Source organism: Ctenopharyngodon idella, chromosome 19 (genome assembly GCF_019924925.1).
Source record: "Ctenopharyngodon idella isolate HZGC_01 chromosome 19, HZGC01, whole genome shotgun sequence".
In the NCBI taxonomy this organism is placed as follows: Eukaryota; Metazoa; Chordata; class Actinopteri; order Cypriniformes; family Xenocyprididae; genus Ctenopharyngodon; species Ctenopharyngodon idella.
The window spans coordinates 5,923,576-5,948,120 of NC_067238.1; the positions used below are offsets into that span (position 1 = coordinate 5,923,576).

Consider the following 24,545-nt stretch of genomic DNA (forward strand, 5'->3'; position numbering starts at 1 on the left):
TTCATGGCGTTCCACACCTGTAAGACCTTCGTTAATCTTCGGAACACAAATTAAGATATTTTTGTTGAAATCCGATGGCTCAGTGAGGCCTCCATAGCCAGCAATGACATTTCCTCTCTCAAAATCCATTAATGTACTAAAAACATATTTAAATCAGTTCATGTGAGTACAGTGGTTCAATATTAATATTATAAAGCGACGAGAATATTTTTGGTGCGCCAAAAAAAACAAAATAACGACTTATATAGTGATGGCCAATTTCAAAATACTGCTTCAGGAAGCTTCGGAGCATTATGAATCAGTGTATCGAATCATTATTCGGATCGCCTGTCAAACTGCCAAACTGCTGAAATCACGTGACTTTGGCGCTCCGAACCGCTGATTCGACACACTGATTCATAATGCTCCGAAGCTTCCTGAAGCAGTATTTTAAAATCGGCCATCACTATATAAGTCATTATTTAGTTTTTTTTTGGCGCACCAAAAATATTCTCGTCACTTTATAATATTAATATTGAACCACTTTACTCACATGAACTGATTTAAATATGTTTTTAGTACATTAATGGATCTTGAGAGAGGAAATGTCATTGCTGGCTATGGAGGCCTCACAGAGCAATCGGATTTCAACAAAAATATCTTAATTTGTGTTCCGAAGATTACCGAAGGAACGGCATGAGGGTGAGTAATAAATGATATTATTTTCATTTTTGGGTGAACTAACCCTTTAAAGGGAATGAAGTGAAGAAAAAGAAAACCACAAAAAAATAATAATAAAAGAGAATTTAGTGTAGGCTAAATTTTGAACTTGCAAATTATATTTTTATTTTTCATGAATGGTTCAAATGGTCACTTTAATAAACCACAAAAACATACTCGAGTCAAAGCCACATCTTTTACCTTGTTACTTACTGTAGATCTGGGGATTCAGTTTTATGAATCATGTTCTCAGACAAGTGAATTTACTGAAAGGCTTCCAGGAAACCACATTTACATTTAAATTCATTAACAATATGCACATATTTATTCTTAATCGTATGCCTAACATGCTGAACATTACGTTAATGTTTCTTGTCTCATCACAATAAATTACTAAATACATTTCAAGAATCTCAATATATGATATGTCAATGATAGAACTATTCCAAAAATGTTGAATAGTCTGCATCACTTCGGTCATTTAACATTTCTATTGGAAAACATTTCATAGGCCTCTTCAAAATCATGCAGGCTCATTTACAAGCCTCGACTGAGCAAAAACTGTATTTTTCTGTTCAAGTTCCAGAGTTCTGAGGTCTCCTTGTCAAAAGGTGAAGGGTTACAACAAAATAAATCTGATTATTAGGTGAAATATGTCCTCCTCAGTGGTTGTGGTTATATGAACCAGTCATCAGTCCTAAGCATTTGAAGTAAAAACACTTGTGGGCTATATGTAAATGTACTTAGTTTTTACACTGGTATGCACTTAATCTGCAATGATATCAAAAATTGATGAAACATTTAGCATAAAGTTTGATTATACTATGTAGAAACAGATATATATGAACAAAGAAATAACATTTAAAACATTGAAAGGTCTGAAAGAATGATAAAAAATGGTTCTCAGGTATGGTGTCTAATGGTACTGTACTAATAGTATGTGGCCACTATATCACAATTTCCAGCTAATGTAAGTAATTAGGTTGTTGTATATAGTTGCCAATGTCATCATAGTCACTTTCAGAAGAGACGGCCTCATTATCATAGCTGACAGGTGAGTACAACGGGGAGTCCTCTCTGTTGCTGCCCCCTTTATCTAGTTCTGATAATAAAAGATAAACCAAAGAAAATACATAGAAATTACATACATTACATGCAATCATCTCGAAACATCACCAAAAACATGCAAGAGGTTTGTATGTTGCGAAAAGGTCGCTGTTTGGATTTAAATAGGCAAATGCTTAAGAGGATTATTATTGCAGTGATTATTAGGTTTCTAGCATTTTTTATGTTTGGTAACAGTTCTTCTAACCCTAACTGATTTTTATTTCTTAAACAACCATGTAGGAAGACACATCATGGCCATATTCCAGGATGACAATGTCAAAATTCATCAGGCACAATTTGTGAAAGAATGGTTGAGAGGGAGCATAAAGAAATATATTCAAACATGAATATTTGGGAGGGTGCATTCATTTTTGGTCAATATCTTGTATTGACAATGCAAGTGTCAAGCACTCTGTAAAGTCTACTCCAGCACATCCCAAAGATTTTCAATAATTTTAAAGTCTGGACTCAGAGGTGCCATGTGTGAAATTGATTCTTCATACTCCCTCCCAACCATTCTTTCACAATTTCAGCCTAAGACATTGTCATCCTTGAATATAGCCATAATGTGTCATCCTACATGGTTGTGTAAGAAATAAAAAGCTACACACTCCATCAGTTAGGGTTAGAAGACTGTTGCCAAACATATAACATGCTAGAAACCTAATAATCACTGCAATAATGATCCAATCATAGACTCTTAAGCATTTGCCTATTTAAATCCAAACAGCGTTTTGTTTTTGTTTTTTGTTTTTGGCCGTGCAGTGTATATTAAGAAGTGACCACTGTACAACATCTCAACAAATAACAAAAACATCAATTTGGGGTGTAAATGTATATTATCTGTTGGTTATAGACACCTTGGTAATTGAAGGAAGGATCCATGGTGTGGCCCAGGACAGATCTTCCGGATTCCTGCTTCAGTAAATCTTCATTATCTGAATCAAATTAGGAAAGCTGTTACAAGAATATCTACAGTCCTCAGAAATTTAAACTAGGCCACTATTTCTACATCCTCATTTGCAGTTTTGCTCTTAACCCTCCTTAACTTTTTGAAAAAAGGTTGGGGTTTGTGGCTGTTCATGGTCATTTTTGACTGGGAACAGTAAGTGTTGCTTGTTCTTTGGTTGATGAAACACTAGTAACTACAAAATTATGCTCTTTTTAGTCAGTTTTAGGTTATTTAGATCTTATTTACCCAACCTATGCTGCTAAATAATCTGCCACAGTTGGCTGTAAAAGTGTAACATCTTTTTTTTCTAATTACAGTTTTTTGTAATTGCTTTGGCACAACTTTCACAAGAAAGTGACACATTTTCAAAACTCTAATACTACTATCACAACAGATCATCAAAAAGTGCACTTTTTAAAAAAAAAATATATATATACTGTTGTTTTTCGGTGAATAAACCAAGTGTTCTCATTTCATATTAGAATAATCTTGTGTTTTGAAACAATGATTATGTAGTGACAATGAATGACTAGCTGTGTTACAAGTGTGATGATTTTTGTTTGGATTTTTGACAAGTTTGGATTTTTGTACTATAAGTTTTGAAAATGTAAAAATTACCAAAGTGAATAAAAAAATCTGTATTAATTTTTTATGAAAGGATATAACACTAATTTCCCTGAAGTAGTAACCATAAAAGTATGTACTTCTTTTGGGATTTTAGGTCATTTAGATTTTATTTATGTCTAAATTTCTCTATTTGACAATGTTACACTTTATTTTGACGGTCCACTTTAGACATTCTACTAACTATGAGTAACTTTGCAACTACATGTCAACTGACTCAGTAGAATAGTCTGTTGGGGAGCATCAAATTAAAGTGTTAGCAGACATTAAGCAGACAGTTTACTATTACTTAATGACTGGTAGTTTACAAATGCAAAGTTACTTATAGTTAATAGAACATCTAAAGTGGACCAGAAATGAAGTGTTACCTTTGACTATCAATAGTATAATCAAACACACAAATTTTTGCTACTTCACTACAGTAAAAATCTACACCTCTATAAGTTGAAAAAAATAATATGTGAGTATTTATAATGTATTTGGTCCAGATTGCTTCCATCTAGAGAAAAAAGAAAAATAACTTTATTTCATGTCAGTTCAAAATAATGTAATGACAATAACGATCAGTAGATGGTCGGTAGTATTGTTCTATACAGCTACATTGTGAATGAATTCTAGATTTTATGCTTAGAATTAGTCATTTAGAATTACTTAAACTTTGAAGCGTCATTTTGCAGTAATGCTTTTGACTCCCATTCATTTCTCTCTCTCTCTCTCTCTCTCTCTCTCTCTCTCTCTCTCTCTCTCTCTGTATGTGTGTGCGTGCGTGCGTGTGTGTGTGTTAAACAAAAATGCTCTCCGTAAGGGCCTATATATATATATATATATATATATATATATATATATAGGCCCTTATATATATATATATATATATATATATATAGGCCCTTTATATATATATATATATATATATATATATATATATATATATATATATATATATATATACCTTCTAGTCCTTTAAGAGAGACAGGTTCCTGCTATTGCTCAAGTGTAAGAGGAGGTCACTAAATACTTGCCACTTTAGCCTATAGAAGTGATTTTTTTCTGTTTTTTTTAATACTGCATACAAATTTCCTGTATTCTCTGGTTATATTTTAATAAAGAGACCAAGAAATAATTATATGTGGTCATTATACCATTGCTAAAACAACATCTAATGGTGGCCTAAGACTTTTGCACAGTACTGTATATTTAAAGAATGATGGTAACCGAGCAGTTTTAGTGCCCAATGAGTTTCATATATACTAAACAAAACACTGAGACATTTCTCAAAATATCTTTTTTTCATGTCAGAAGAAAGATCGTCAGTAACACTTTATTTTAGTGTCCTCGTTATACATGTTACATGTACTTACTGTATTAATAACAGTAAATTATGCATAGTTACAAGCAACTAACCCTAAACCAAACCCTAACCCTATAGTAGTATATGTTAATTATTATTACTCAGTACTTGTTTGTGTACAGTTCATTTTTATATGAACTATCCCTTTAAAATTCACAGGAATTACATTTGAATTTATACAACAGTTCGTTCTGGTCCTCTTATATTTGATTAGCCAAGAATTAGAACCAAAAATTTAGTAGAGAAGAACTGACAGTGAAAAGTTTTTTTTTTTTTTTTTTTTTTGCAGTACTGTTTATAGCAGGAATCTCTCACATGAAGAGGATCTATTGTGTCGTGACTCGTGATATAGTAAGGTTACTTTACAATGATAAAGTGAATGCACACCTGAATACTGAGGAACAAGTTATGAAAAACATTATCAAAAATCATATACTGATTGACTAAATATCAGCATAGCTGTGATTACATACACGGGCCATGGCTGTGAATCCACCTGCGATACAACAGCACTCAGCATTCTGCTGCATTCTTTTTTCATCAGTTATACGTATTTAACATATTTTCTAGAGAGAATAAAAATCCTGGGTTGTTTAATACCTGCAGTTGGTAGACTGTCTCTGTTTTCCCCTGTATTTTCATAACATTCAGCAGACTCCAGCGAGCACAGGTCCTGTGCTTTTGTGCCTGTGTTCTCATAGCATTCTCCTGATGAGGTGCAGGATGACTCAAACGAGTCCACTGTGCAAAGGAGAGGTAATTATAATACTCATTGTAGCCTAATCAAGGCCTTTTAGTATATCTAATTAAAATAATAATATAAAAAAGACATGGCTATTTAGTCAAAGTTTTGTTATATATAAATAATTCTCACCACTAGCAGACCCACGCATCTGGTGTGCATCATGATCAGAGGAAGTGTCACAGATTTGTTGGTATCCTCTCACTGAGACATCTGCCGGGGTAGCTGAGACCAAACAGTGTTTGTGTGTATTTAAGAATGTAATAATTTAATACATTCTGATGGACAGCTTTATCTGTTATTACTTATCAGCCTATACCAGTGTATCCAAGTGAAACAGGATATTAAATGAGAAAGAAAAAAAAACTAGGTTGAGATTTGATTTTCTTAGTTGTTACTGTTTAGCAATTAATACTTAATACTTGAGGATTATATGAATTGGTGACCTTGTGAAATCTTTTTTTTTTTTTTTTTTTTTTGATGTTTGGATAACATGAACACATTCACAGAAAGACCAAGAATGAATATTGAGATAGTAAACAGAATTTTGATTTCGTGTCGATACATACATACAAATGAAATAATATAAATAACAAACAAAGTGAAATAAAACCTTCCCCTTCTTACCCTCCTCCATCACACTGTTCAGGTTTGTAGCCTTTACAGCAGGCGTTTTACCATCTGCACTGTACCGCATTGAGTCTACATAAGAAATAAGAGAGAAGTCTACTTACAGTACTGCCTACTCATTTTCAGTGTTGGGGAAAGTTACTTTTAAATGTAATCAGGGCCAAAGTGGGACTCATTTTCAGCCCTGGGTTTCATGCCTTAGGCCAGCCCACTTTAATTCCCGACTGAATATATTAAAATAATGTACTTAAAACCTCAGTATGTAAGTCTGCAATAGTGCACTGTTCTCTACAGCCTTGCGATTAATTGTATTTTTCAACAATATCATCATTTCCAATTCAGTGCAAATACAGTAGCTTAAGTGCTGCTTCACAGTGAAGATTTATTAGAACAGTTAATAACAGTATTCTTTACAACAACACAAAGTAATGTTTAAGAGTATCAGAATCTATTTTCTTTAAGAATTAGTGTTCATAATTGCACTACTAACCAATGTGTAGCATATTAGCAAGCAACATAGAATAACAATAGTGATAGGCCCTATATTTTATTATTTGCCTACTATTATTACGATATAATAATAATAATAATGATTAAAGCTGCAAGCAGCATTTACCGGGGTTCAAGCACTTTAAGGCCTTTAAGCACATAAAAAGGTATTATATTTTATTTAGCAAGCATGTAAACACTTAGATCATAGATGGAAAACACCATTTATAGCCAACACAGGCAATTTAGTAAGGAAAAATATGTTTTTTAAAAGGTTTTTTGACAGTTATCGCGCCATCTATTGCCCGATATCCACCACTTTTTTTGGGTGTCCTCAGAGTGTATCCATACATATGCGTGTTCATTTTGGTGAAAATATCTCATTTTGTTTTGAAGTTACAGATAGTTATAAATATGAGAGCATAAAAAATGACCCAAGAACATCTTTGATTGGATTTTTTTGCTACTTCCTATCAGAATTTTGACATTTGGGCTCTAAAATGTAGTTAATCAACTTAGGCTCTGTGTTTCCTACGCTGGTTTTGTCTCAATCGGACTAACGTTTTCGAAGATATTTGCAAAAGTTTTTTAAGCGCTAAATCACAACGTTGCACAAACCATAAGCCGAAACCTGGCAAGTCTGGTATCGTTGGACTTGGCAAGGTTTCAGGAGTCTAAGCACATGACTCCCGTGAAAATAAGTCGACCACACCCAAAGTTATACACATTTTTGTCCAAAACCATTAAAAACATATGTTTTTAAAGGTTTTTAACAGTTATAGCGCCACCTATGGTCCAATCTTCATAAAAATTGGCATGCTTCTTTAGAGTCATATGCTACATGTGCTCACCTATTTTCGTGAAGTTCTGAGTTTTTGTTTAGGCTTTATAGGCTTTTGGGTATATTTAGCCACGCCCACTTTCTAAATGACCCTGTTATAGCGACCCAAAGGGTAAAGTTCAACTTTTTTTTGATAATTATTGATCTAGAGAGTCCAGAGAATTGTCCTGCACTGGTTTTGTTCCAATCGGACCAAAAACCTAGGACTAGTTCGCAAAAGTAGGTTTTTTCACATATTTGTGAATAATTAATGAACGATTTGATTGACAGCATTGGTTCTTGAGGCAAAGTTGTTCAGAAGGTGGAGATCTATCCAATGATATGCATATGGTGTGGATCTATTAAACACCACGTGATTACTGAGGCGTAAAAACTCGTTAGCGCCAACTAGTGGCCGATTTTTGACCTCTAGGCCTGTGAGTCGAACATGCCCACCGAGTTTTGTTCCGATTGTAGTCCCCAAATTGAGGACTATCATCTGGCCAGGTTTCACGGTTACGGCCTTACGGTTTGGTCTGCACAATTCGTTTTAGGGCACAAGAAAAATAATAAAAATCTGAGCAATTACAATAGGGTTTCAGCACTTCGTGCTTGAACCTCTAATAACTCCTTACATTTATATAGCGCTTTTCTGGGTACTCAAAGCGCTTTACATATGGAAGGGGGAATCTCCTCAACCACCACCAATGTGCAGCATCCACCTTGGATGATGTGACGGCAGCCATATTGCGCCAGAGTGCCCACCACACACCAGCTTATTGGTGGAGAGGAGACAGAGTGATGAAGCTAATCAGTATATGGGGATGATTAGGAGGCCACGATGGAAAGAGGCCAATGGGCAAATGTGGCCAGGATGTCGGGGTTACACCCCTATTCTTTTCGAAGTACATCCTGGGATTTTTAACGACCACAGAGAGTCAGGACCTCGGTTTAACGTCTCATCCGAAGTACGGTGCTTTTTGACAGCATAGTGTCCCCATCACTATACTGGGGTGTTAGGACCCACACAGACCACAGGGTGAGCACCCCCTGCTGGCCTCACTAACACCTCTTCTAGCAGCAACCTAGTTTTCCCAGGAGGTCTCCCATCCAGGTACTAACCAGGCTCAACCCTGCTTAGCTTCAGTGGGCAACCAGTCTTGGGCTACAGGGTGATATGGCTACTGGATATGAGAAATAGCTGCATGCCTTTATCTTTTGCATGTTTCCCCTCTTCTTTTTTATTTATTTAGGCTACCTAAATCGGCCATTTTTCTTACCATAATTTAGTGTTGATTTAGAACTTGTCCCGCTCCCCTCGTGCTCTCCCTACAGACGTCACCTCATCCCTTCTTCTCGTATACTTTTGAGTGAGTTGTCTTCTCCGGGCACACACTCTGAGTCCCTCCCGACCTGGTTAATTGACCCACATGGGGACATGATATCACTGATGTTACGCGCAAATGAGTGGTAAAAACCCTATCGCGCATTCGTTTTTTTATTTCTTGCACGGGTGCCTCGTGCCGCCCCTGGCAAGATGCCGCCCTGGGCCGTTACTCATGTCGCCCATCGCCACTGACTGGTTTTAAGGAAAGAAGTACTCAGTTTAGTACATTTGGCCGCGTCGACAGTTTCTAAAGCATCCATATTTCAACCCAGTGCCATGACAACACCGGCCCTCGCGGCCAAAAAAAACAGACCGGTCCACCGGGAATTCTCCCAGTGCTCCTGATTAGCCAATCCAGGCCTGAATGTAATGCATTACAATATTGCTTTACTTTCTAAAAAAAATTGCATTACTTAGTTACTTTTTACAGAAATTAATGTTATTATGTTTTTCTTTCTTGGGCTGGGCTTGCTTGTTTATTTTTTAATACAAAAAAAAATTTTTTTGGAAATTGTAAAGGCCATTTCACACCAAAAGTGAAATGAATAAGCCTCAAGCTTATCCAGCGTGGAACCTGTAAGACTTTCGTTCATCTTCGAAACACAGATGAAGATCTTTTTGATGAAATCAGACAGCATTCTGTCCTTCCATAGACTGGCTTTGCAACTTGATTTTTGACGCTTTAAAAAGTTTATAAAGAGATCGGAAAACTAATCCATATGAATCGGTTTAGTCAAAAGTTTCTGAAGAGACTTGATCGCTTTTTATGACAAACAGATTTCATTTAGGCTTTTACTCATATCAGCGAACATAAACAGATGCTTAACCGAACATGAATGACGCATGAGAACAAACCTCTTCCGGTAGCTCAAATGTGCTGCGTAACACACAAGAATGAATCTCATTAGTTATGCAGCACGTTTGAGCTGTAGGATTTTCCGAATTTTCATTTTGGGGTAAACCTTTAATATTGGTATGCTTCTCCCCCCGAAAGTAAACTTGAAATTTCTGTGTTCGGTAGAATTTTGATATGAATCTATGCGTCCTGTAGATCATAGCACACTTTAGATATCTCCCTAATCAAATACACCTGATTCAACTCATCAGCTCATTAGTAAAGACTCTAAGACCTCAGATGGGTGTTTCAGATAAGAGATTTAAAAATGTACAGTGTTCGGGGTACTCCAGGACCAGGGTTGGGAACCACTGCTGTAGATTTATCGTGTTGAATCAGTCTTGTGACTGGATTTGAGACACAAACCACTTTAGTGTTAACATCTTAAACCTGTATGTCCTCAGAGTACAGTTCAGACAACACAGATTTAGGATCAGACGCATCCCGCCGTCCTTTTTTGGGAACCAGAAAATAACAGCTTTTAGAAGCCAGATTTTCTTGAAGGAAGGGGAACATTTTAATGACCCCTCTACTTAATTTGCGTTTCATTTTTGAAAAAGTAACTCTTTTTTGTAAATTTGAAAGTAATGCATTACTTGTTACTTGAAAAAAGTCATCTGATTACGTTACTCAAATTACTTGTAATGCATTATCCCCAACACTGGATTTCACAACAGTATTTTTTGTATAGAGAAGAATGGGGATGGTTGTAACACCTTTTGTTCTGACGTATGTAACTCAGTGTTTACTGAATGTTGCAGTATTTGTTTAAAAAAATGATTAATGATTAATCTGAGCACATCATTATTATTTTTTTTTTTAAATCATGTACCCTTCTTATCTTTAATCAAAAACTTAAACTCTAACTCTGTAAACTGATAGTGTTATAGCTGACCCCATGATACAACCATCCCTAGTCTTTCCTGCTTGCTCAGTATTGTCCATAACACATAACAATGACTAACTGTGAAAAGTGGATAAAGGAAAAGCCGCTTCCAGACTGATGTCATGTTGCTCATAGTCCGTATCATACGATCCACTCTCAATGCTACTCTGAGGCCAGATACGCTGAGGAAATATGGGAACTACAAGCACACAGAGAAAACAATTTACAAATACAGAAAAAAAAACAATGTTAAGTATCTGTCATTCACATAATATCAGCACACATAGAGTAAAACACACTCACCCTCAGCATCACCGCTATTGTTTATAACTTTGACAAGATGGACAGAATCTCTGTAGTTATTTTCCTCTGCTTCAGCTGTAGCCTGTAGGTTCATGTATCTCTTCTGGACTACAACAGCTAACAGTGAGGGGAAACACAGGAAAAAAAAAACTTTTTTGTACACACTTGGCTTAATTGTTAATCTTAATGGTTCTTGAATTGGTTTTTGAATGTAAAATGTAATTTACTATTTATAATTTATTTATTTTGGGGTTAATTATGACATGCTGTTCATAGCTTCCATGAGATTCACCCAAATAAAGGTTTGATATAGCTAATTAGGTGGTCCATAAGGTTGTCTGCCAACAATTTGTTAAAAGTGTTGTGTTTAAATGGTGATGATCTGCAGGTTTGGACCTACCTTTTTTCTTTTTATCATGATGACACAAGAGGATATTTGTGATAACTGCAATCACAAGAAAGAAACCCAGAACAAAACACCCCAGTAACTCTGGAGACGGGAAGAATCTATGTGAATTTTCCATTTTCGTCACCTCTGGATGAAAGAAAAGAAAAGAGTCCCAGACATGATAAAAGAGTGATGCTTCTGTCTTACATTACACACCATTTCTATAAATGCAGCCAACCATGAATGTTGTAACTCGCAAGTTACCTTTGTTTTTCTTCAAATGTAACATTTATTTTACTCTCCATGGCAGAACTGCATTCAGTAGTAAATTAAGCCCTTTAATTTCCCTAGGTAATTTCCCCCTTTAGTCATTTTCAGTTTTAGGTTTCTTGGAAAGATTTAAGATTACCTGTAGTTGCTGGTGCTGAGTTTGGTATTTGACTGGTGGGAACAGGCAGACCAAGAGAATCTGGAAAAGAAGAATGTTTATTTTGAAGCTGATTTACATAGGGCTGGCTCTGTGCTGCTCCAACCTCTGTGTGAAGCTCTGACCTACGTTAGTATTAAAGGCAGCTCCTGTGGCTGCTTTGCTTTTGTTTAAGTGAGCAGCATCAGAGAAGCCTTAAACTTTGCAGTAGTCATAATGTGTATGTAATTATTTAGAATTTCATAATTAAAAGGGAATATAAGTGAAATTTGTATGTACAACACATTTGAGGCAATGCCACTGGTTCTCACATGTCTTGTGAATAATGAATAACAATGTCACAAAATTTGGTGTGAGATCTCCATCAGGAGTTTGTTTGTTTTTGTTCTAGTTTGTTTTTGTTCCCAGTCAGTTGTTAGTTTCCTAGGTTACTGATTATGCCCTAATTTTTTTCCATAGTTACTGATTAGTTTCACCTGTATTTCATTTAGCTCCCTTTGTTTGCTCAGTGTATTTAAGCCCTGTGTTTCTGATACTCCTTGTCGGTTCTCGTTAATGTATGGCGTCATTTTAGTTCCTGAGATTTTTGTAGTGTTGTTCTGAGTTGGTAAAGTTTAATAAAGACCGTTATTGTTATCTCCTTTGTCTTCATCGTGCACTGCTACCACACTAAACGTGACAGCAACAAAACGGGGGGTGGGGGGGAAACAAAGGGGAAAAATGTGAATAAATCTTCAGAAGGTTGGAATATAGCATATGAGCTGTACTACCTACTTTTTTTAATCTGTTTTTAAGTTTAACAGACATGGTCACTATAATAAGCGCTGTGTGAAGATTTTAACAATTATTTTAGTGTTCCACAGAAGAAAATCAGAACATTTCTGTTTTGGGGTAAACTGTTGCTGTAACTATTAAAATATTCCCTTGCATGTTACATGTGAAAACATAAAACATGTTACTTACTGTTGCAAATCAACCCAGCTGCTTTTGTTTCCATGCACAAATATTCATTGTTAATGTGCTCAGGACACTGCCACAGGTTTTTGCTATTCTGCTCACAGATAAAATACCAGAGTGTTTCATTTTTATGCTTGAAGGGGGGGTCAAAGGCTGTGAAATTTTTGACCACTCCACAATTCAGCATATCACAGGCCATTGTAGCTTCTTCCTTCTGCCAGCACGTGTCACACACTGTCCCCCATCTACCATTGCGATGGATTTCCACTCTCCCAGCGCATCGATCCAGACCTCCTGTCAGTCGCAGAGCCTTGTATTCTTCATTAAAATGAGACGAGACATGTGAACAGACGCATGCAATAAAAAAAAAATCACAAAATCATTTCAAAAACATGCAAAACGTTAGTATCACCTATAGCACACAGAAAAGGTTTCTTTTTATTATTTTATTTCATGTTTTTTCTCCATTATCTAACATCAAATGGAGTTTTTTGTTCCTTGCCACAGTTGCATTTGGTTTATATACTATGAGGGACTAAATTTATTATGTACTATGCATTTTCTTTTTCGTATCGTATGACTTTCAGTTAACTTCTCAGTTAAACTGCTTTGGAGTGGGCAATATGACCTTAAAACATATGAATCTTAAAACAGCAAAACGACTTATGAAGTAGTAATTATTGGCTAAAATGTGGATCCTTCCATAATGAACTCTAATCAACATTGCTTGAGATGGTACATATAACTCACACATAGTGTTACATACCTGAGCAAACCACACCTGCGTCCTCCTTATGCCCACAGTCGTGTCCTTGCATAAGTGCCGGACATTCCCATAAGCTCCCCTCTGTTCCAGTGCAGCTGAGTTCATCCAGGTGTATGGGGCCTGTACCCTGGCCATACGGCTCACCTTGCCCGCTGACAGACACAGCGTACCCACAACCAAGCTGTGAACACACCACATTTGCATCCTCCATATCCCATCCATCATCACACACTGTGCCCCAGGATCCCCGCCACACCTCCACACGCCCCCCGCAGCGATGACCGCCCCCAACCAATCGGACAGCAGCATTGCCTGAAGAACCAGTTAGGACATTTGATCATTTAGACAATACCAACATTATTTACATAATTTAGACATAAAGAAACTTTCAAATACAAACCAAAATCATGTTTACAGTAATGTACTTACTAGAACATTTATGGGGAAAGTGGTATATAAGTAGAAAAAGGGTATATAAGTAGAAATGTGCAGCTTTTTTCCCAAACAAAAATGTTTGTAAAAATTGTCTCTATGTTTCAATTCAAGGTGGGACTACTTTTCTAGGAACATCTGGTTATGTGTTGCCAATGTAATTCCTGCAACTGGAGTTTGTGTAAACAACACTTCCTAGATAGCAAAATGTCTATGGCTTAGATCCGGCCCACATACCGCGTAGAATGATGGCACTTAGCTGTTCTGCTCCTGTTTGACAGAACTGGGCTACAAGAAGGCCATTGCACAGCAATGTCAGCATTTTAAAAGGTTATTTACCTTTTTTAATGTTTATGTGTTAACTTAATTAAAAGTTAACTTTTAATTTTCCACATGGGCCACTTACAAATTACCATAAGCAGTGCAGCTTTGCCTTGAGTTTGATTTTCACAAATTGAGGCATGCGTTGAAATTATTTTGTGGTAACTGACAGCATTTCACAAATGTTGTCACAGAACTTAAAGGTGCAATATGCAGGATTTTTAAAAAAATACTCATACAAAAATAATACCTCTCAGTCATTACTTATGGTCCACTAAAGGTGTGGTGGTGTTTGAGTCTACAAAGGCACTGTCTTGTGCCTGTAATTTCTTATTTTCTTCTTGAATAGAGTGTTGGAACTATGACGCATTTTTGTAGGCCAAAACTTGGAAGTGAGTTAGCATTTTAACACTTCCTTTTCCATCGACCAAAGTCACTGGGTTTTTTGAATGGGTTTTTGGTTAAATGGCTGAAATAAGGTCCGTGGTTAACACAAGCTCAAGATACTTTCACCTTTTATTCTACAACATAAAATACAACAGTATTAACCTACCCGTGACTTTTTAAGTCACCTTTCACCTTTATTTATATAGCGCTTTTTACAATGCAGATTGTGTCAAAGCAGCTTTATAGTGATAAATGGTATATAATTTTGGCTGCACAGCAGCTCTTAAAGAAAATGCTGTCAATGTAGGCAGATGCAAAGCACTGTTGAATATCAAATGTCAAATGTCAAGTGTCCCCAACTAAGCAAGCCAAAGGCGACAGCGGCAAGGAACCCAAACTCCAACAGGTGACATCAGGTGGCAAATAGGTGTTAAAATGGAGAAAAAAACCTTGGGAGAAACCAGGCTTAAGCTGTTACATGTCTTGAAAATGCTGGTTGCTAACAAACGTCATCACACTTAACAGGTAAGCTCAGTCCGCTTTTACAGCCTAGTTATGCTTATAACTGCGCTCTTACGAACTATTCTAATTCAATCTTTCAGGAAAAATTTTTTTAGATAAAAGACTGAAAGAGTTGTCGGAAGCTTAGTGGTGGTGACGTTGAAATTGTGCAACCGTGGTGTAGTTCGCTTATAGAGTACCTGTAGCTTTTTGCTTCTGGCGACTGCATTTAAATAGGCTTCAAAATTCATAAAAGTTGTGTTTGTCTTTGAAAATTATCTTGATGGACAAAACGTGTAAGTACTAAACTTTTGTTGATCACAGAGCTTATTTTTATGCGATAATCCAAAAGCCCAAAAAATCCTATTGGGTTTTTGTCAAGGGAACCAGCATGATGCTAATGGTGCATTCAAGACCTCCTGGGAAGTTCGTATTTACGAGGTGGGTGCGTTCAAGTCACTTTAGTAGAAGTAAGATGGCAGTGTACCTCCTCTTAATTACACAAAAATACAGCACTTCTACTTCTAGAAAATGAAGCGTAAAGAATGCATCAGGTGTGTTTTGCCTTTTTTACGTTTTTAATTAATTTATGAAACCCCTGTAAACTTTATTGTTACATATTATATTGTTATATTATAATGGTATCATATTTTGTGCAGGCAATTAGCTTACTTCGTTGTAAATAGAAAAGCCTGACAATGTCACTGCTAAATACCTATAAGTATTGTGATATTCTGCCATGTTTTTCACTGATATGCCCCCAACTCATACAGATCGGGGCTTAAAGAAAATCCCGAGCTTCCCACTCGTAAGCCATTTATGACATTGTGGTGGCGTTCATGTTCGTTCAGCTCGTAAATACGACCTTTCTGACATGACTTGAAAGCACCATAACAGCCAATTGGCCTACAAAGTGACGTCATGGTTCCACCTTTGCGGGACGTTTCTGGGCTGCAACCTTTGGCCAGCCAATCACGACACACGGGGCAGGTGAGGGCGGGACTTTATCGTCTGTGCCTAAAGCTTGGGACCCGAAGCAGTTGTTTTCTCTACACAAAAACAATTCGCCAATATTGCTATTGCCTGTTTGACTACTGTCTGTAACTCGAGTGAGATTATTAGGCATTGTAATTACGTTTTTATGATGACACGTATTATTAGTGAGCTAGACTGAAGATGGCTAAAACTCGCTCGCAAACAGCTAGTCAGCTAACTATTAGCGTATGTGTTCTTTCATATAGCCTACATGCAAAAAAATGCTATTCATGTATGATGAACAAAATTTGCAAAATAGTTCATCACTCATCTTTCCGCAGGTAGTTTATTGAGTCGGTTGGGCTGAGTGTGCAGCTGACATCATTTCAGGGCTTGTGCTTCTGATGGTGTTCCGCCCGAGAGGAGGGGCCAAGTTTGAATGCTGTGTTTACAAACTGTAACTGAATATCCTGCATAGTGCATCTTTAACTTGTACTGAACCCAGAACATTTCTTTGAATTAATATAATGTCATCTTTTTCATAACTGTTATATTGCCATGGAAAATGTACAGACTTACCGCATTTAACTTCAGAGAGGATTGAGCAGCTATGGTTAGTTACCTCCGTACAGTTTTTTAATTGATAGTTGTGATAAACACAGTTTGTGAAACACGTTGTGTTCAATCGCACACTGCTCTGAGTGAGACTGTAGACCTGTCCACAGCCAAGCTCATGGCATATCTCACTGAACACATTGTGGGCAGTGTCTTTAGTCAGAGACACAGAGGATTCTGTGTCTGGGGATTTGATAGTCCATGAACATGGGCTAGATATTAGAGCCACATAGGGAAAACCTGGGGGTGAAAGAAGAAAATCAGCATTTCAACCTCAAGTATATAAAAAGATGGATAGGTCATTCTTATAAAGCTGTGCAATGCATTCCCTGTGACTGATATAATAAACATAAATATAGTATTGATTTATATTATGTAGCCTAAATTTACTACATTACCTGAATTCTAAACAGGATACTGAATTTAGTCATATTATTTCATAGATTTGACTGTTTGATATATGCACGTTTGATATATACAATGCAAAATACTTTTAAGTAATACATTTTTAAGTAATACATTTTAAGTAATACATTTTTAAATAATAAATGAATTAAATGAATAATATTTTTTTTAAAAATCAATCAGTTTTAAAACATTAAAAGTGTTGTTTTTCTTTGGAATATTAGCCAATATGTCCCCATTTCATATATATATGTCCTACATTTATTTATTTATTTTTACCACATATTTCAATCAGAGGCAAGTTTATCTTACACTTACATTAGTGTCATTATTTCTTGTATATGGGAGCAATTTTTACATTTTCACATAATACATTCCAGCCTACAGACATGTTCTATTTCATGTCCCACTGGTTCTTACCACAAATAACCTCAGAGAGCACCTTGCAGTGGCTTCTCACAGTTTGAGTGCAGTTGTTTAGCTCAGAGTCGTGGTAAAGGCAGCCTGTGAGACAGGTACTGTTGAATTCTGCATCAAATGCCTTTAATTTATATACATCGCCACATCCCAGGGACAGACAGATCTGAGAAGAGAGACTTTTAATATCCTCCACGGCTATAACTGACATGTTGTTTCTAGAGGTGCTGAGGGTCCAGGAGCACGACCCAGAACGCTGATCTGCTTGGGACACAATTGAGAATATAAGAAAATGTACTTTTTACAAGTTACTTTCTCAATGCATATTCCTGGTCTATAAACTATTTTTCAGTGTCTGTTATTCCAAAGAAAATTATAACAAAAATTGTCTCTGTAATCTTTAATCAAAATGTAATATCTTTCTTGGAAAGGCAAACTAGAAAATGTTAACCAATAGCCAAATAGTTTTTAACAAACTTGCATTTGTTCTTCCAATTGATTTTTATCCAATCAAATCCCAATGCATTGGATATAATAATGCTTGATTTATTAAAAATGTTATTTAAGTAATTTATTAGGATATCAATAGATTGTGAGAACTAATGCAAGTTTGCTAAAACAATGCCTACATTTTTTTTCGTGTTTCTGAAATACTGATGTTGTTACATAAGTGTACAAACCCAAATAAAACAACACAGTACAATTCTGCTAACCCAACCCTAACCCTAACTATTACAACTGAAGACACAACATTCATTTATAATAAACTATAATAATGAAGTTCAAATAGTAACAATAGCATAGAGCCCAACATGATCTGACATCTCACAGGCTGCTTGTTTGATGTGCCACCTGTTTTAGTGCAACAAAGAGAAATACAGTGGAAGTGAGCAAATTTGCAGTGGTTGTATAACAAGAGCATCACCGCAACATCCTGTCACACTCTTCATAGGGGTTAAGAATTATGTGAAATTATTCGTCACAATGTATTAAAGCTTTATGTCGCAACATTCAGCAGTCTACATTGGGGTACAAAAAGAGTGATTTAAATGTAAACAATTAAAGGAAGAATTACCCATGAATATCAAAATGATATACAATTTTAGGAAAACAAATAACTCACGTTTCACATTGACCCTGACCTTTGGATGCTCAGTAGAGATGACACTGTCATATCCTGAAAAAGCGCAAGAAATTGTACCGTCTTGATAAACTGTTGCCTCTATTACATAGCTGGAAATAAATATTTTTTACCAAACTAATGAAGAGGTGAAATAAAAAAAACCAAAATGTTTTCGTTCCACCGTGTGGCAGTAACCGTCAGACCACTGCACAACAAATGTTTCTGTTAATGTTTTATTCTGTGGATTCACTGAAATACTTAGATGGCAACTAAATGATTAATTATATAATGGTAGAACAAAGCTACAGATGTGGTAGTATGTTTAGAATCTGCAAAATGATAATACTTTAATTTTGATTATAAATTGTTTATAATTTTTTATTTAGTACTGGCATGAATAAGCTTCACTTAAGCTTTCACAACACAGATGTTTAATTTACAAGACAAAATAATAGCTGAATTTACAAAAATTACCCAGTTAAAGAGTTTACAAATGCTTGATTCATAATGCTGTCTTTACCTGGATGATCTATGACTGTTTTTTATTTATTTATTTTATTTTTTGATAGTTGTTCATGAGTTTCTTGTTTGTCCTGAGCAGTTACAATACCCACTGTTATTTGGAAAAAAAATGCAAATCTTTCCAGAATCTTTCCATCCATCTTTTCACACCAGTGACTCAAATCCAGCTATTACAAAAGGTAAAAACATTCACTGATATTTAAGAAAACAGCACAATGCATTAAGATCTTTTGAACAGAATGATGTATAAATGTTTATTTTATTTTTTTCATTTACTACCACCCTTTAGAAGCTACAGAAGATGTTTATATGTTTCTGATTTACCCTGAGCCTCTTTTTTTTTTTCACACCCAGCACTTAAAGCATCATGTTGCCTTCTTAAGCATCAGTGAATGTTTGCACCTTTTGTAATAGTTGTGTATGAGTCCCTCAATTGTGAAAAGATGGATATCAAATTCATATGGAAACATTCAGAAGATGCTGGAAAAGCAAACAATGTTCAGGAACTGGAGGTTTTCTCTGAAGGACAGCAAGCATTTTAATTGCTCAGGACAAACAAGGGACTCATGAACAAATATCACAAAATAAAAACGGGGTTATTTTTATAAATTCATTTTTTATTTTGTCTTGTGGACTATACTGTATTTAAACATTTTATGTAAAACAGCTTATTTAGGGCGTGCAGTGGTAAAAAAACAATAAGTACGTTTTAGGATCCCTCTTGTTTTGTTAAAATTATTAAGATGTTGTAGATTCTGCTAGGTGTATCTAAATGTATGACCGCAAATATATATGGTATATTTAGAATTTGTATAATAGCACAGTTAGATGCAAACTTACATCATCATACAAACAATATTTAATGATATTCAACCATCCTTATATACTTTATAAATGCAATAATTTTAGTCTTGATTCCAATAAAATAGAAAGCATTACTGAATTGCTTACAACAGCTTAGTATGATTTTGTTTCTCATCTCTCTGTGTTTTGAAAGAAATTGATATTTTGCTTTTTTTCTTTTCTTAAAAATACAGTACTGTGCAAAAGTCTTAGGCATGTTAGGTTTTAAGCCAGTTATTTATATATTTTGCTGTAGTGTGTCAGTATTATCAGTTTACATTTCCAAACATTCCTTTTGTCATTCATTTTAATAATCCAGTGATTTTTGTATGCACAAGGAGTCTGACAACAGCCAGTATGCTCCACTCGGAGATCTAATCTCACCATCATCTAGTCCGTCTGGGATTACATGAAGAAACAGAAAAAAACTGAGACAGACTAAATCCAGAAGAACTGTGGCAACATCTCCAAGATGCTTGAAGAACCTGCAATGCTACCTGAAAAACTACTACACTTTATTTTAAGGTGTACATGTACAGTGTAATTATAAATGATTTTTCAGAAAAGTACTAAGTAATAAAAATTAACAACATGTACTTACTATAGGGTTAGGTTTGGTTCAGGGTTAGTTGCATGTAATTATGCATAATATATTGCTATTACTATAGTAACTACATATAACGTGTAACAAGGAACTGTGAAATAAAGTGTTACGATAAAATCTATTTGACATTATTTTTGAAAGCATCCTCACTTTACAGTATTTTACACAAGTGTCTAAAACTTTTCACAGTACTGTAGCTTTGCAGGTGTCTTGGAGACGTTGCCACAGTTCTTTTGGATTTAGTCTGGATCAGTTTTTTCTGTTTCTCTGTGTAATCTTAGATGGACTCGATGATGATGAGATCAGATCTCTATGTGGAGCATACCGGCTGTTGTCAGACTCCTTGTGCATACAAAAATCTCACTGGAATATTACAATTATTGTCAAAAGGAATGTTTGGAAATGTAAACTGATATTTCCTACTGACACACTACAGCAAAAGTTATAAATAACTGGCTTAAAACCTTTTTGTTGTTGTTGTTGTTGAAAACACTAACTTTTTTTGTTGAAAATACTAATGTAGCACTAAATCTCATCATTAAAAAAAAAAACCGTTGCTTTTTCTTCCTTTAAACCCTCCCTATTCTAGTTTATACTACTCTAAGCAATGTCTGAAACTTAAATTGCGAGCACTTCTTGTGTCTATTTGCCTCTTCACGATGACTCGCTTGTAAGTCGCTTTGGATAAATTATTAAATGTTAATGTAATTGTTAAATGTAACGTGCCTAAGACTTTTGCACAGTACTGTATATATATATATATATATATATATATATATATATATATTAAATAGCAAAGACAAATTACATTGATAAAATTACAATAGACATTTAAAAGGTTACAAAGAAATCCTGAAAAAAAGACTGTGTGTTTCAACACTTCATTAAGCAGAGCTGTGATAAGAAAAGTTTGAGAGTTTTATAATGATTTCTTAAGGATCATAATACTGAAGTATTGACAGGAATACTAGCTGCTGAAATTGGAGCTTTGTTATCACAAGAAAAAAATATATTTTAAAATATATAAATAGATTTTTTTTTTGTCAATATTTAAAAACACTACTGTTTTTTATTAAATAAATGCAGTATTTGTAAACATAAGAATCTTCTTATATAAAAACAAAATCTTACTGATCCCAGATAGATAGATACCTTGTATAAAAGCAACAGTTTGGACAATGGTCATGATCTTGAAAGTCTCCATTCTTCATGAGCTGGATGAGGGTTGTTTTCAGTACTGCTGTGCTTCACTTTCTGAATCACTGGGAGGAAGTGAAACTGCCTAGCTGGGTTTTTTTGCATAAACTATACACCCTTACAAAAAAGTTTATTAAAGTGTGCTGATAGTAGGCTATACTTATTTTAAACTAAAAATAAGAATGTGTCTTTGAGGCATCATGAAAAACTGTCCTAATTGTCCGCACAAATTTTCCATCACAATTATTAACATAACTGTTAATAATTAATAATTTTTTTTAAAGTTAGCTTTGTGTAACTGTCCTGTTCATTTCCTGTTCACTGCCTTCGCTCCACCCATGTATGTTTACATTCTCATCAAGCGCACATTGCAACACATGCACTCTCTCCCATTGGCCAGTTCATTCTTGAGCTCTGCATATCCAGGAAATGTGGATGTGTATAAAGCCTTATATGTAAGAAAGTTGTAGGTTTAATATACGTTTAAACTGTATATTGCCTTTCTTTCTCCATTTTACTCAGTCTGAGTACCAGCGGTTTGCCCAAAACATCATGGGTAAAAATCATGTGTAAAATTTTCTTTCAAATTGATGCTTCAAATATTGAAGCTAAATAATTACTGTATTACTGTGTAAGCAACAAGGATTTGATGTAAAAAAAAAAAAAAAAAAAAAAAAAAATCAATAAACACATAACGTTTAACCTTTTCCACGCATCCTTTAATGTTCATTAGTTCTCTCTTACTCTCAAATTAAAATCAGTGTTAAACAAATAATCCAAAATTAAGATTTAATGTTAGATTTAATTATAGATTTAATGTTGTTAAATATATAAATGAATCTGGACAGCTGGGTGTCTGCAGGCAGATATGTTGGTCAGTCAATACAATGGAAAATGTAATGTGCAAAATGTTATTTTATCTTCACAAAAATGTATGCAACCAAATCTGAACTTGATTTGAGAACTATTACACATATAGGCCTAACACATCCACACTGGGGAATGCTCATGGTCACCCATAACACACAAACACTCCCACTCCCAAAAGTCACCCACAGAAAGTTATAAAAATGTTACATATTTTACAAAAAAAAAAAATCAGCTACAATGCAGAACACTAACAGAAATGAAGGGGTGACACCATAACACATCCACGATGGAGAACAAATACACACACACACACACAACACCATGTTCAAGTTTGACTATAATATTGTGACAACTGCCAAAAAAAAAAAAAAAAAGATACTTCAGTACAAAAAAAATGCTAAACTTTGACAAAGTCATTTTTATTGTCATTGTTTGAAATACAGCAAATCTTATTGGTAGACACTTCGAACGAGCCTGAGCATGCGCATTCTGTTATGTACGATTTTGTGATTTTGTGAATGATCTTGTGTATACAGAAATATTAAGCTAACTCTAATCGTATCTTATTATCTGTTTAGTATTTTAGTTAGGATCTATTGGGTAATGTTTATTGTAGCCTACTTAAAAAACAGAATAGATTATTGTTTACAAACTAACGCATGGTGACAGCACCTCCTGGTACTTCAGGCTGAATAGAGCTGTTTTTCACTTAGCGCATCGTTCATTTGACTTCTTCATATTTCCATATGTATTTAAATAGTCCTAAAATAGTCCTCAGACAAACCCGAACGCAAACGGCCGATTTTACATTTTAAAGCACGACCGTTTTTTGTTTTGTTTTGTTTTTTAACGAGATGATTTGTTGTCTAATGCTTGCATTAGCTACTTGGTACAAAGTGCTAATAAAATGTTTAATGGCAAACTCGTTCCCTTGTTTACCTGTTAATAAAATATGTGTCCATATACTGGTTCTATTAAATTACCATTAAATTTCAGGGTATAAATACTGGGTTTAGGTCAGTAATCCCAACAGCAGTCATGGGGAAGTCTGCTGACTTGACAGTTGTAGACGATCATCAAGACCCTCTACAATGAGGGTAAGCCACAGAGGGTCATTGCTGAAAGAGCTGGCTGTTCGCAGAGTGCTGTGCCAAAGCATATTCATGGAAAGTTGACTGGAAGGAAAAAGTGTGGTAGGAAAAGGTGTACAAGTGAAAGGAATGACCGCAGGCTTGAGAAGATTGCCAGGCGAAGCCGATTTAAGAACTTAGGAGAGCTTCAAAAGGAGTGGACTGAAGCAGGAGTCAGTGCATCAAGAGCCACCGCACACAGACATCTTCAGGAAATGGGCTACAACTGTCACATTCCACATACCAAGCCACTTCTGAACCAAAGACAACGTCAGAAGCGTCTTACCTGGGCTAAGGAGAAAAAGAACTGGACTGTTGCTCAGTGGTCCAAAGTCCTCTTTTCAGATGAAAGTAAATTTTGCATTTCATTTGGAAATCAAGGTCCCAGAGTCTGGAGGAAGAGTGGAGAGGTGCTTGAAGTCCAGTGTGAAGTTTCCGCAGTCAGTGATGATTTGGGCTGCCATGTCATCTGCTGGTGTTGGTCCACTGTGTTTTCTGAAGTCCACAGTCAACGCAGCCATCTACCAGGACATTTTAGAGCACTTCATGCTTCCTTCTGCTGACAATCTTTATGGAGATTCTGATTTCATTTTCCAGCAGGATTTGGCACCTGCCCACACTGCCAAAGGTACCAAAAGCTGGTTCAATGACCATGGTGTTACTGTGCTTGATTGGCCAACAAACTCACCTGACCTGAACCCCATAGAGAATTGTCAAGAGGAAGATGAGAGACATCAGACCCAACAATGGAGATGACCTGAAGGCCGCTATCAAAGCAACCTG

At 35.6% G+C, this 24,545-nt stretch overlaps 1 protein-coding gene across 1 annotated transcript; it reads right to left on the reverse strand.

Annotated features, from left to right (window-relative positions):
* Nucleotides 1–796: 796 nt before the first annotated feature.
* Nucleotides 797–21,846, reverse strand: LOC127501074 (T-cell differentiation antigen CD6-like). The gene is made up of 15 exons (XM_051872840.1): nucleotides 21,718–21,846; nucleotides 18,597–18,650; nucleotides 17,477–17,734; nucleotides 16,616–16,891; nucleotides 13,421–13,732; nucleotides 12,661–12,972; nucleotides 11,680–11,739; nucleotides 11,283–11,417; nucleotides 10,883–10,999; nucleotides 10,659–10,778; nucleotides 6,100–6,174; nucleotides 5,605–5,697; nucleotides 5,331–5,471; nucleotides 2,667–2,744; nucleotides 797–1,801 (listed from the first exon to the last, which is right to left on the reverse strand). Exons 1-15 carry the CDS (start codon nucleotides 21,767–21,769, stop codon nucleotides 1,665–1,667), a joined length of 2,220 nt encoding a protein of 739 aa, XP_051728800.1. The 5' UTR covers nucleotides 21,770–21,846; the 3' UTR covers nucleotides 797–1,664.
* Between the last annotated feature and the right edge of the window lie 2,699 nt (nucleotides 21,847–24,545).

What these genes read in the sequence shown, in the direction of transcription:
- LOC127501074 (XM_051872840.1), bottom strand. Translation starts at nt 21,769, where the DNA reads ATGGAGACTTTCAAGATCATGACCATTGTCCAAACTGTTGCTTTTATA. An exon ending in AGCTGGGTTGATTTGCAACA is followed by an intron (nt 11,740 to 12,660) that starts GTAAGTAACATG and finishes CTTCTTTTCCAG; the next exon opens with ATTCTCTTGGTCTGCCTGTT. An exon ending in CAATAGCGGTGATGCTGAGG is followed by an intron (nt 10,779 to 10,882) that starts GTGAGTGTGTTT and finishes GTGTGCTTGTAG; the next exon opens with TTCCCATATTTCCTCAGCGT.